We start from the raw sequence: 14,044 nt of genomic DNA on the forward strand, positions 1-14,044 counted from the left end.
CTCGATTGTAGGCTGCTACCTCACAATCCTCAAAATGTTTAATGTCTCTTATGTCAAGACTACAAATACATATTCTTTTACGTCATTGTGAAAAGACTATCAATCAACTATTTACTTAAGTTCAACTCTAATGTATATGTGTGAGTGATTGATTGTGTATGTAATGGTTAATCATTTACATTGTATTTATCTCTTAAATATATCATTACATACAGGAGATATCTCTTACTAAGCTAATATCTATTTGGACTTCTTATTTTTCTTGTATAATCCGACCGTGCTTTTAATCTTCATCAAAAACTTGTTGTTTGATCTTATTGTTAGATCTTCAAAGTGTTGTCTTTATGACCTTCAAGAATGTTATAGATGTTAGATATAAGAATACGGTCGTTCGGAAAAGTTTTGTACTCTTTATGAAATTAAAACGATTATATTTGACTTGTTAACCACTTTTTAAAATCAGGCTGGAGACTGGATTTACGAAGCGGCCGGGGATTTTGGATGATGGAGTTTGAACCAAGTTCAGCTGATACATTCTCTTGGTTATAACTTTTAATTTGTCGATTTCTGGGCAAAGTAATAAATATAAAAGTTGTAGTCATTTATGTTAGATTTCTATAGAATACAGAATCACTTAATTATGAGTTTTTATAAGAGAGATATGCTCGAAATAACATAACTGATCATTTCTAGCCGACATCCGTATCTATGTTACAGAACCAACAAATTCATCGTGGTTTATCAACTTCTTAAGCTCCGATTCAGATTTTGGAGTATGATTTGTAGATAATTGTCGTAGCTTTCTAAAGCATTCTGAATCGTTCTAATACAATAATAGTGTTGATATATATGAAAAAAATATCAGAATTGCTCAAATCTATCTGTTTGGTGTATCAGTGACTTCCAGATCGATCTTGTAGCGTCTAATTAGCATATATAACGTCCTAACTAACTTGACCATCTTGATATATGATTTATAGATAATTGAGTTGACTTTTCAACTGTTTTACCTGATTGTCATTTGAATAAGTGGTTTGTGATTATAGACGTTTTTTACTTGACCACCCTGTTGACTTGTGGCTGTTGGTAAGAAAATGTTCGTTATCAGAACGGACTGAGTACGGTGATGTTGGATGTTCGAGATATTTATCATGTGGATTGTGTTTTGATGAGTACTTCTGTTCCAGGTTTTATCTCCGTGAATGACGTTATTAACTGCCAATCTCTTGCTATTTGAGTTTCTTCTGTACATATAATATGTCAATCTACGTACATTCATACATTGCAACACAATGTGGAAAATTGTATTCATACAAGTATACCTATCGTGCTTTGTAAAAGTACAAAGTACGAATTGCGGTATTCTCGTTCTTTGAAATAACCAAATTTACTTGGCGCTATAGATGGAAAGATAACTTTTAAAAAATATGGACGATATTGAGATTCAAAATTTCTGATAAGACAAAAAATTCAAAAGATCCAAAACATAGGAAGTACAGGAAACTCAAAACTCAAAATAAATCACGAGGACTAACTTTTGTCAGCTTCTCAAATAAAAAAATCCACACTCGTAAATCAATGAACACATTCCTCCATACGCTCTTCCAAATTCCCAAGCAAGTAGCTGACATGTTCACCTCAATTCTTGTCTGACTAGTCATCCTTTCGGACCATATGGTACATAATCAACCACTTTACATATTTATGCAGTTTAGAAGACATGTGTATCCGTCCACCCAAATAGTTCATCTAATACAGATTAACATGCACAGCTAGAGTATTAAGCACAACAAATCGTGTACAAATAAAGATGACACCAAGAAAAGGAAATAAACGCATAATACTAGTTCAAAATAGTCCTTTTCCTTTTAAAGGCAGGATGGATAACGTCGTTGGGAGACTCCAATTTATCGATCCTCGCCATATATTCTTTCATCCTCTGCATGACAGTTTGCATTTTAGAGGCATTAGTTGACATCTTTTGCTTAAGAAGCTGTATTTTCTCTTCTTGTCCCCTATCCTCTCTGATTAACAAGGTCACGCTCCCTGACTCGCCAGGTCTCGCCACACCTGCATAAAGGGGAAAATTTTCTGCATTAAAGAAAAGACATCTTATGTTTAATTAGACCAAATGATGACAAGGAAACCATGCAATTAATATAACATTATTCAGAAGATCAATATTAATAAACAAGCAGGTTTACTTGACATTCAAAAAAAGCCCCACAAAGGAGAACATACAAGTGTACAACCATGAAGGGGCACACTTTGTTGGGGCCAGGGAATTAGCTTAGGGAAAGTCTATTCATATTTTTCAGTTTCTACGCTAAAAAATGCGGTCTTGATTGCCAGACACCAAAACGAAAATGAATCGTTGCTCAAAACTTCAAGACTCGATGCTGGTCAACAGCCAGCACCAAAAGGTGATTTTACATCGCAACCACAAAATGAAACGATCGTGAATTAATCTAAGTGTGTTATCAACAGTGTTTTAAAAGGTGCCGTCTAGGCACACGGGGGGTCGCCCACCATCGCATTTTAGATTCGCATTATATAGAATTTTTTAATTTTTTAAAAAAATTAGTTTGACATATTTTTCAATTAATTAATATCGGATAAAGAAGACATGCCAGATTTTGAGTTAGAATAGGAATTATTGGAGCCTAGGCACCTCCTAAGCACTCTAGGGGTTGGTGACCACCGATTACCACCTGCTGTTTTTTAGAACACTGGTTATGAACATCTAACAAATTTCTCAAAGTAATGGAGGATAAAAAATTGGAATTTGCAGTCTCCTTCTCAGAAGAATTGTATTTTGTGCTTACATAGACCATCAAAGGACCCTAAAACTAGTCTATCACATTTCCTCTGAGCAAGCGCATTTGCTTGTTTCTTCCAAGCAGAACACGACTTGTGACATAGTTCCTCAATTCCCATGCAAAACTATTTGAGTGTATGATATGCAACTGAGAGTGGATCATGGGGCATATCCCAAATCCTTGGTCACTTCAACTATGGATAAAAATAAAATGGGAATCTTTTCCTACACACGATTCTGGAAAATACAAACTAGAGAAGAAGAAAAAAACAAAGAAAGGTAAAGGGGTTCAAGACCTTGCAGAAAAATTAAAAATTTCTCATCTTTCAGGATTTTCACAGAGCGAATCCCATATGCCGCAATAAAACATGCAGAGAAGGTAAACCCTGACAGCGGATCCAAAATCTCACAGAAGCAAAATCAAATAACTGACCCTGGCCAACCCCAACTTCCGAATCCGACCCAGTATCCGTCCCAACTTCCAGTTCGGGTACAATGGGTCGTTGAGATGAGAGAAGAGAAGCAAGAGTTGAGGTGAGTTGATAGGGAAGTGAGGTTCTGCAGTCCAGCACCTTCTCCGCCATTCGCTCCACTTCTTCCTCCAGCTTTAACACCTCGTCTTCTTCCTCTTCTCGGACCTCTGATTCGTCGTCGTTTCGTGTTCGTATCGACATTTGAACTTCCCACCTTTTCCCTCTCAATTTCGGTGCGCTTGGAGGGTGAAAGGGATTGGTATTTGGAAATGAGGGGCAAGGGAAATTTTGGAATGAAGAAGTGGTCTATAATTTAATTTGTGGGTGTTTGGGGAGTAATCTGATAATAATTTGAACTGGCATTTATTACACTTAACTCCCTCAAGTTTACAAGTTTTGCAAGAATCTTCTAAAAGGTCATATTTTTCATCTTAATCTTAACTATATTTTAGCATTTTAAACACATATAATTTATTTACGTAGGTATATGAATATAAAATAAAATGCCATTTTTTTAGAAAAACAAATCTCGGCTTGCAAATATTATAAAATTTAAATTAAAAAGTTAATTCATATGGTTTGTAAAAATTTGGTTTTTGCTCATAAAATATGTTGCTTGGTGTTTCTGATGGAGCAAATCAACTTTTACCCATAAATATAGCACAGTAGTTTAGCCTATTATCATGTTTTTAATGTGAATCTTTCATCAAATCATTGTGTATATATCAATGCAATGTTGTAAATAAATGTGTGGCTTTCAATAAATATTTTGAAAGTAGTTATTTTGTGAGACGTTCATATGTGCAATGACATGAAATATTTTTGACATAAAATATAATGTTTTTCATGGATCGACTCGTAGATATATCTCACAAATTTGACTCATGTCGTTCATTACTTACTCGTTTCAACTAGTTATTATTCAAATAGATTTAATTGATTCTCTGTACTTTCTTTGCTAGAGATAAACAAGTTTCGGATTAACGTTCAAGTCTCGTCAATAGTACGGACAGAATTACATTATATCTTTATAATTTGGAACAATATCATACTATGCACAACTTGAGAATTGTTGCCTCAGACAGAATATGTACAAATATAATTTACAACGAACAATAATATCATACCAGCGTACCATTTGTATTATACATAGTAATTATCCTGCAACACAAACCAGAAAAATGGCAGCAACACAGTCCATTTCGCGGATTCGGACAATCTAGCCCAGTGACGAAGCTATTGATGATCTATGCCCCTTTTTAGCCACCGGTAAGCAGAAAAAGTACAGTTCCCACAATTACATTTTTTATACACTTTTGAGCAACATGACCAAACCATACATGATACAACAGAAAGGAGAAGCAAAACCAGAATACAAGATGTTTGACTCACAACATGCTATCGGTCCTGGCCGGAAGCCGTCGGAAAAAGTTCACTGGAGGTGGGGGCGATTTGTGACGAAACCTGGGATGCCTCATGGTATACAATCCAGTCAAGATGACCAGCAACTGGAAAGGCACGGCATATAAAACAATGGCGATGACTATACAAAACGCCATGAATATTACCGTAGCTCGTGGATCTCGCCAACTTACCAGTGCTTGAACCCTCTCCCCTTGTGAGGCTATATCACCCACAACCATTTGAATACGACCCGCCACACTTCGTAACCGATCGTACCTCATTCTTACAAGCTCTGAGCCTCGTGTTGTGGGGAATGTGTCGAATTCTTCATCAAGCTCATCCGGGTGCACTGCATCAGCGAATGATAGTTTTGTGTTCATGTGAGGAGGATATCTAGGTCGGTACCGGTAGTTCCAGAGCCCGATGAGAAACATGTAGAGAAATATTGTCGGAAGAATCAGTTCAGGGAAGCAGATGAGCATCACATAGAGAACTTGCACTAAAACTGTTGTTATAGGGTTCTTCCACGCACAAACTTCTTTAAACCATCTCCCCATAGCGAAAAGCCCGTTAAAAACCGACATGAGGCGGAAAAAGTTTGCCTTGCTACGCCTCATGCTCCACAGATGTGCATTTGCATCAGTCATGAACTCAATAACTTCTTTTCTGAGAGGAGGTTCAGCTCTACTTAGCCGTGCCGCAACTATATTGACAGCTTGCAGACGTAGTATGTCGAGCTGCAGCACGCTTAATGGCCTAACATAGTGCATTTTTGGCAAGAGGGGTCTTGAATACAAACGCATCAGGTTTACCATTGACGTGCATGAAAATCGGATTGCCAAGTGTAGTTCTCCCATCTTCTTTATACCAGAAGGGTGGAGTACAAGTAAGGGGTAAGAATGAGTGTAAACTCTGTCAGTTTCAAGGGTCGAGATTCGAATCCTAACTTTCCCAATTTTCATGTCTCGATTACCATTCGAGTCTTTGTCACCCATTTGAGCATTGTCAAAAACGCCTATTGTAATAACAGTGGCTGGATCGAAAACTTCCCAAGTGTACTGCTCGTTGTACTTTGGATTTAAGCTGTCAATAATTGTCCTGGTTCGAACCCATTTCTGACCATACTTGGCAACACAATATGTATCAGATGTACCTCGTCCACTTCTCACTTTCATTGGTGTGAGGGCATCGGCATTCAGAATACCTAGCTCTAAGATACCAATTGGTGGCTTCCATAGTTGTTTTGCTGTTGGTCGGAGATCACTACTATGATGTGTAGATTCGTCAAGAACATGATAACCTCCATCAAGGCAGATTCGAAGATGAATCCTACTTGAAAATTTATCTCTTTTTGGTTCCTCAATTTCAGTTGAATTTGGTTTCTGAAGGTTAAACCAACGGGAGTGAATCATTCGATCATCTGCACGCCGATCAACTGTTGGAAGGGGAATAAAAGTCCTGCCAAGAACCTCATCTTTGTTTGGACCAACACGATCTTCGACCGAAATGATCAGATGATCATCAAAGGGATCGGCAGCAACAAACATGAATTCTTCATTCCATAAAGCGTTCATAGTTTGTGATTGGACTGCCTTTGTCTTAAAGATTTGGTTCCCAATCTGTGCCTTAACTTGAATATTTGGAAAATGATTTTTTTCGAACACAACCAAGTCTTGTGCCTCAATCACATTCACCCGTACATACCACAACCTAGGGGAGTGGTAGACTTTTGCACGGATGTGTGTTGAAGGACCTGAGCTATCCACAGGACTAGCTGCATCTGAATGCCAAGCATCAGGAAAGGCTTCATCAGCTTGCGTGCCCATCCAAACAGCAAGCATCAGTTCTCCATTCATTTTCTCACCTTTTTTATCTTCAAGACGGTACCATTCTGGAGCCAAAGGACTATCTGGTGGAACTCTCGTGGGAACCTCATGGAGATTAATTCGAATAAATCCAACAAAATCATCTTTCACCAAATTCTTATCTTTAACCACAACTTCCAAAACAGATGACTGCATTCTATCTTTTGAAAAGGTAAACACCGTGTTCCACTCTGGATTCTGGTTTTTCTCGAAGTGCCTTGTGACTCCTTTGTAGTTTCCAAGCCTCACTTCAACATAAGGGTCAAGACTCCCAGTGAGATCCATTCTAGGAAGGTCGCGAGCCTTGACGACCCGTACAAAGAGGAATTGCATAGGCTCAACTAGGTCATAAACACTATGCTGCTTGTCTGAACGTATGACTCGTCCCCCAACAACTTGTCCTCCTCCAAGAAAAGGGCTCGTTTCTTTCAGAGTAAAGTCAGCAGGCTGTGAAGATAAACCCGAATAAGTTCGAACAATCTGAGGTGCCTGTGGTTCAAACCTCATTTCACTATTTGTTTGTACAGGAGGGGGTATTTGCTGCTGGTTGTTTGAGTTCGGAAGATCATAAAAAGTGCGTCTTGTCCCCTTTTTGCGTTTAGACCATAAATCCGGGACGGCATCTTCCTCTTTTTGAGAAGGCAGCTCCTCATTGACAGAATGCAAACTCGAATACGAAGATGAAGCCATCTCAGGAGGAGGGGCCGAGTTATTAAAAAACGAATTATCGGTTATATAAACTTTCATGCCAAGCTCCCCTCTAGCACGCGAGAAAATGCTTCCTTTTTCTAGAGGGTAGTTAAAAACGACTGCATCAGAATAAGGAACAAAGGATGTACCAGTTATTCTAACCTTTCCAAGAGACGATCTGGAATTATTGGTTTTGTTGCTGTTGTATACATAAGCCTCGAGTGCGAGATTATGCAGATCATTTGGATTAGATACATTAAAATAGAACGTCTCGTTCCAATATGGGTCGAGATCCTTTTCTTTGACGGTGGTGCGGAATTTCTGACCATCAAAGTGAAGCTCCACGAATGGATTGGACGAACCTTGCCCATCTTTGGGCATGAGATTGTGGGCTCGAACTACTTCCACGGCTAGCTTGAGATTGTTCATGACTTAAGTCACAAATATCTTGATCTTGATGAAAGCAGATTACACAAAATAAGTAGCCTACAAAAAAGGATGTGGGTCGAATTTAAATCTAGAAAACAGCAATGGCACAGATATCAGAAGAAGTTGAAAACTGCGGAACACAGAGAGAAACTAGCATGAAGGTCATATATGCATTAGTCAACTTCGTAGGAACGTAACATAATGATATTAAATTTTAAAGCATAACATTTCATTTAAATTCTACTTCCTACATTACATAGCTGAACATAAAATTATCTTGTAATCTAAGATTAAACCACAAAAAGCACTTGATCAATCAAAATGAAAATAAGTCCTTTGACACACTGTTTTCATGCAAAGGACTGTTGTTCAAGAAATCTGAAATTTTTATGACCAACACTTCAATAGAATAAACATTATGAATATACCATAAAAGATTAAATTCAACTTTATCCACACACACCATTATCGAAACTGGAATCTACCCAACAAACAGGATAAACCCAAAAAAGAAGAACAAACCATATAACATCAAACTAGTTCCATCAACCAAAAAAAAAAAAAGGAAAAACAGAACAAAGGAAAAAAGTTACCTTTCGCAAGGTTTACACAGCTTGTGAAATTCTTAATGGGAATCTTTGATTCTGTGACTTAGGCACTGCTAAAATGAACAAAAACTGGTGATATAAAACAAGATATTGATCATAAAAATCAAATGGGTCAGTGGCGGAAAAAGAAACGGAGACGAAAGAGTGATGCAGACGTGGGAAACTGAAAGTTTAATGGAAATTTCATACAAATTTTATATGAATTATACTCGTAAAATACATAAACTTGCACACTATAAAATATGAGAAAATAAATTTCAAAAGAGGCAAAATCAAGGAAGGACACTAGGAAGATGAGAGGAAGCTATTTGTATACGACGGAAAGGTGGAAAGTATGCAAACACCCTTTGATTAGTTCACGTTCTTGCGTTTACTTTCTGTTCTTCACGTTTGGTTGAATTAAAACGCGTCTATATATATATATATATATATATAAATATAAAAATTATTTATATAACCTATAAATCTATTCATCTATAAATCTATACAATATTATTAAGTATGAAACTCCTAGAGTAACTAATTTTTGGTATCATGATCTGTTTTAATAATTATATATATTAAAAAGTTAACAACTTTGAAGCAAGTCTCATGAGGCTCAGCAGATAAAACTTTTATTTTTAAGTATCAAAATGTAGGTTCAATTCCTATGAAGACATTTTTTTTCTTTCTTTTTCTTATCTATTTTTTAATTCAAATTGTACTGTAATTCCTCGCTGTTTCTTATAATTACATTTTGATTATCATTTAAATATAAATCAAATTAATTATACAAAATATTGCATGGATGTACCAGTATATATAATTGAACAACATAATATATTTGGAATATTTTAGATTTCAAAATATGTGACGATGGATTATGTAAAAGCGGGTGTATATGTACTGTCGATTTTAAATATAAAAAATATTTGTCCAATATAATAACCTTAAGATTTTAAGGTTATGACGAAGTTGTTTTTACAAAAATATTTTTTCATACAAATTATGAATTCTAATAATTTCTGTATCAAACAGTACTCACTTTTGATTGTCGGTTTTTTTCTTGTGTTTACAATATTCATTTTTTATAATTTATAAATTTAATCATTTTAAATAAATGTAGAAGTTGTTGTAAACATTTTTAAAAAAATTCATATAAATATTTGATAAATCAAAATATAAGATTTGGATTAAAGAATAGTTTACAGACGACGAAAATGCGTGGTGCTTTGCTTGAGCAAACAGTGGACGAAATCAATCAACTTCATACCAAAACAAAAAAAAATTGGGAGCCACATCACACATAACCTGCCTCGATATTTGTAGATATAACAGTGAGGTCATGAAATCGATTGTTTAGGTATTGGATTTTATAATTTATTTCTTTAATTCAATTATTTATTAATTATACTAAAAATATTATATTTATATATACACACATATGGGTGAGCATTTTGTCATTAATCTGAATAAGTTGTAACCGAATTTTTCGAAATTAACCAAACCGAATTTTCGAATTGGCTCGGTTTGATCGGTTAATTCGATTTAACCGAAATCTTGCTCATCCCTACGCACACTTCATCCATTAAACTTCATCCATTAAACTTAAGATGCAATGTTCGAATATTCGACCTTACATGACATCCTTTCAATTAATGTGATTTTAAATCAATTTCCATCGTAATAAATGCATTTTGATTTTGATACTTTATCCTTGTTTGGTAGTTAATTAATTAAAAATCTTTGAGAAATGTGTAGTTTTATAAATCATTATTCAAGAGACAAATTAGAGTCAATTCAGATACAATTTTACATTTGTCAAATTGAACAAAGAAACAAATACAATAATGTGATTTAACTTGCCAAGAGACCACGCCCCACTAGCCAACGTATGTGATTATATAGATTTTTTTTTTTTTGACAATGATAGTACTGGTTAATTGTGCATGAGTGAGAGTACCCATGCGTCAATCTGCTGACGTTGGATGCTTGATCTTGATGATTAGGTGCACTGTAAAAGAATGACGTTAGTTTTTAACAGGTAATATCGTATCTGCTGAAAACATGATACATAATCGACGGTAGAAAAATAGTAAGATTGTGAGACCGTCTCACAAGAGACTTATTTTTTCTCGTTTTAGCTGAATTCATTCGTATATTTAAAGTTTATTTTCAGTTTTTGTTTCAATGTTTTAGACATATTTTATTCTATGTGGAAATACTTATTTCAGTTCTTAATAACATGATTATTTTTTTTGTTGTTGTTCATGGATTTTCTCTCTAATTTCCTTCATTTTCTTGATTTAATTTCCTAATTTGTAGCGTACCGGAGAAGTTGGAACTAACAACAGATTTGAGACTCAAATCATTTGTTTGTAGAAATCATATTTTACATAATATGATTCATATTAAAGTCTGAGAGGCGAAAATATGAATACATTTTTGAGTAAAAAATTGTCGTCTTGAGAGTGGACTGAAATGTTTGAATAAAAAACAATCTAATGTATATTTGACCTAAACTAAATAAATAAAATCTAGTTTTTACCACATTTTTTTACCAGCTGTCAATTAAATTCGTTTACGTGTCTCAACTATTATTTTTGTATGATTTGTATTGATAACCATTTTATTTTCTTTACTTGATGAATATTTTTGTGTTTTGGAAAAACCCGCCTAACAATCTGAAACTGTCAAAAATTAAACATATATTTTGTACAAAAAATGGCAATTAAAAATTATAGTTCGAACCAAATGACACATAGCAATTCAGTTCGAATTTGGTAGGAAAATCACCCAAACCGAACAATAATCACCCATTTTTCCCACTACTTTGGAACCTTCAGTGAGTTTCTCAACTATGGACTTAAAAACTCGATTAAGCCTCTTTTAAGCTTGAAGCTTGGGCCAAAAAGATTAAAAAAAAGTCAAACATAAGTTGATCATATTAAGCGCTATTAAATACGCTCAAATGCGAATTTTAAATAAAACGAAATCGATTAATAAGAAAAAAAAAATAGAGAACACAAATTAGAAATTTTATTGATAAGTTATTTTAGCAAAGTATAATTGTACTTAATAACGATCAAGTACGACTTTTTAATATTTCTGTAATACCCTTCATCATTTATCCATTCAATTGGGTGAATTTTTGGGGGGGAAAACATATTAGTTAAGAGTGAGAATTTGATCTAACTCAACATTAAAAACTAGTTCAAGAAGAAGATTGTTCAAGTTCATATACACTAGTCTAAGTGATTTTGTGAGACAACTAGCACACTTCTTCACCATTGGGAATGATTATCTGGAGCATGAAGTATACAAATGACTCAACTATGGGTAGAACGAATGGTCCAACTATGGACAACCCAACGCATAACGGTGGAACCTGAGCTCTGATGTCATGTTAAGATTGAGAATTAGACAAAGCTCAATCCCAAAAATTAGCTCAAGAATGGATGATTGTTCAAATCACTATATGCAACTCTCATATATTTTATTCAACCGACGCGGGACAACTAAAACACCATCCCAGGCCCATTAATGTACATATGGAGCGTGAAGTTTACGAATGACCTAATTATGGGCAGAACGAGTAGCCCAATTATAGACAGTCCAACACATACATTAAAACTTGAGCTCTGATACCATGTTAGGTAAGGACCTAAAGCTTTCTCCAGCCTTTTTACAGAGCACTCATTGCTAAGTAGCGCACTTCTTTTTACTGAGGAAAATTACTTTCTCGCCCTGTACAACCCCGAAAAAATATAAACTTTGATGTCTAATATCGTACTTCGAAATGTTAGTACTTGTAAAATTCATAATGGTGAAGCTGCGTAGACTTATCTCGATGTATTTTTCATTGCACGTCCTTGAATAAACTGAAACTGATAATGTCTTCTTTTTGAGCCGTTGTCTCTGGTTGGTTTTCCTCCAACTTGAACATTTTACATATTGTGTTCCCTCCAACTTGAACATTATTTTGTATATATTATTTCTGTAGTGTGTTTGTGTGTGTGTAAATATATATATATATATATATATATATATATATTTACTTTCTGGTTTTATATTATTTGTTTAAAATGGTTATATTTACTTTCTGGTTTTATATTATTTGTTTAAAATGGTTCTCTCTCATATTATTTAAAATTGTAGTCTATAAATATATATGTGTATCACATTTTTCTCTATGTTGAATTCTATGAAATATTAGGATTTGCATCTTAACGTACGTTAATTTTCATTTTCTCTTAGATTTCATAACAAATTAAAATAATGGAACTCCTTGAGAGTAAGAAGTCATTGAGACCAAAAATCAAACTATCACTAATCGTGTATGCATTATTTTTTACTCATATTTCTATATTTCCTTTCAACTAAAGATGATGTACGAACGTTTTATTTTGGAAAGCGTGGGTATACAAATGGAGAAACGATTTTCAGGTAAACATTAGAGATTTGTTATTGTTTGCAAAGTCTTATAATAGGATGGACAAAGTAGTAGAGTTTGTAAACAAGATTCTCCTCATATCCACTACTCCAACTATTACATTAATATTTTTCTCTTGTACTTTCTAGCCGGCACAACCCCGATCAAATCCAAACTTGGATATCCGAGATCGTATCTCTGAATGTCAAGAGCATTTTTATAGTTCATAATGGTGAAGCTGTAGGCATGCTTCGCTGCCTTTTCCACTGCAAGTCATTGAATAAACTAAAACTGATAGTGCCTTGTGCTTTTCGAGCCCTTGCCTCTAGTTGGTTTTCCAACTTAAAAATTTTACATCTGTTAGGTGCTCAAATTCCAAGTGAACTGAATCCCAATATCTGTCACCTCCTTCTTCATTTCCTTGACTTAAAAAAACTTTAACCGGAAAATTGCATGTGACTGAATGTTGGTTCCGTGGAGATCAAGACTCTAGCCTTGATCAAGTTCCAAGTATGTCAGTGGTTGAAGCCTAGATCTCCATAACACCAATAGTCAGCCACACGCAATCTTCTATTGTAAGTTTTTTTAGGTCAGGGAAGTGAAACAGTAGCGGACAAATATGGAACCACATACAATTCGAGAAAAGAATCTGTCATATACAGAATCTCAGCTCTCTGCTCCATCTACCATAAAGATACCACTATACAACGTAGCTCATTGCAGGATTTCTCCATAATCCCGCATTTTCTACCTGATATCGAGAGGCTATCGTAGTAACGCCAACATGGGTAAGAAAAGTCGTTTCTTGAACAAGATGACATAGATAGAAGAGACAAGTGGACCGATGAAAATATTAAGGTGGAGATCTACTAAGTTAAAGGGATTTTCTGGATGGAGGCGTTAATTGCTCGAGAAGAATTGATAGACATGGAAAGACCATAGCTGATATCATACTAAGCCAGAAGGTAGTGTTGCCGCCATGATATGCCTAGCAGCCTTGGGTCAACTGTCTTTGAATTTCACATGTAGAAATATGAGATCCAAGTAAATTGGCCTGTCAAATGATCGATCTCGTGTGGAGTGAGTTAATCTGATACCCTCATATATTTTGTCTTGCACTCCTACTCTACAAATTAAGAGGAACAAAATATTAGCTTATTCGACTCAAGAAAATTATTATTATCGTTATTATTTTGTCATCTTTTTATCACCAAAATATCTTTGCTCGTCACTTTTTGCCATTGTTAATTAAACTTCCAAGAATACAAATCATGCTTCAAATGTGCTCATTGGGGCTGCCAACTTATGCACTCATCATATGCTGCTTTAGATGGCATCTTATATTG

The 14,044-nt window shown here is 35.1% G+C and overlaps 2 protein-coding genes across 3 annotated transcripts; both read right to left on the reverse strand.

Annotated features, from left to right (window-relative positions):
- Nucleotides 1–1,682: 1,682 nt before the first annotated feature.
- LOC142505318 (uncharacterized) lies at nt 1,683–3,593 on the reverse strand. Of its 2 annotated transcripts, none has more exons than XM_075618257.1 (2): nt 3,252–3,593; nt 1,683–2,091 (listed from the first exon to the last, which is right to left on the reverse strand). In XM_075618257.1, the coding sequence occupies exons 1-2, from the start codon at nt 3,490–3,492 to the stop codon at nt 1,844–1,846; spliced, it is 489 nt and encodes a 162-aa protein (XP_075474372.1). In that variant the 5' UTR covers nt 3,493–3,593; the 3' UTR covers nt 1,683–1,843. The 2 variants fall into 2 exon arrangements, with proteins under 2 accessions (XP_075474372.1, XP_075474373.1); XM_075618258.1 differs by having other exon boundaries at nt 1,683–2,070; nt 3,252–3,592.
- A 701-nt stretch (nt 3,594–4,294) lies between these two features.
- On the reverse strand, nt 4,295–8,661 carry LOC142504854 (FT-interacting protein 7-like). Its single transcript, XM_075617701.1, has 2 exons — nt 8,273–8,661; nt 4,295–7,736 (listed from the first exon to the last, which is right to left on the reverse strand). Exon 2 carries the CDS (start codon nt 7,677–7,679, stop codon nt 4,680–4,682), a length of 3,000 nt encoding a protein of 999 aa, XP_075473816.1. The 5' UTR covers nt 7,680–7,736; nt 8,273–8,661; the 3' UTR covers nt 4,295–4,679.
- Between the last annotated feature and the right edge of the window lie 5,383 nt (nt 8,662–14,044).

Source organism: Primulina tabacum, chromosome 10, assembly GCF_025594145.1.
Source record: "Primulina tabacum isolate GXHZ01 chromosome 10, ASM2559414v2, whole genome shotgun sequence".
Classification (NCBI taxonomy): domain Eukaryota; kingdom Viridiplantae; phylum Streptophyta; class Magnoliopsida; order Lamiales; family Gesneriaceae; genus Primulina; species Primulina tabacum.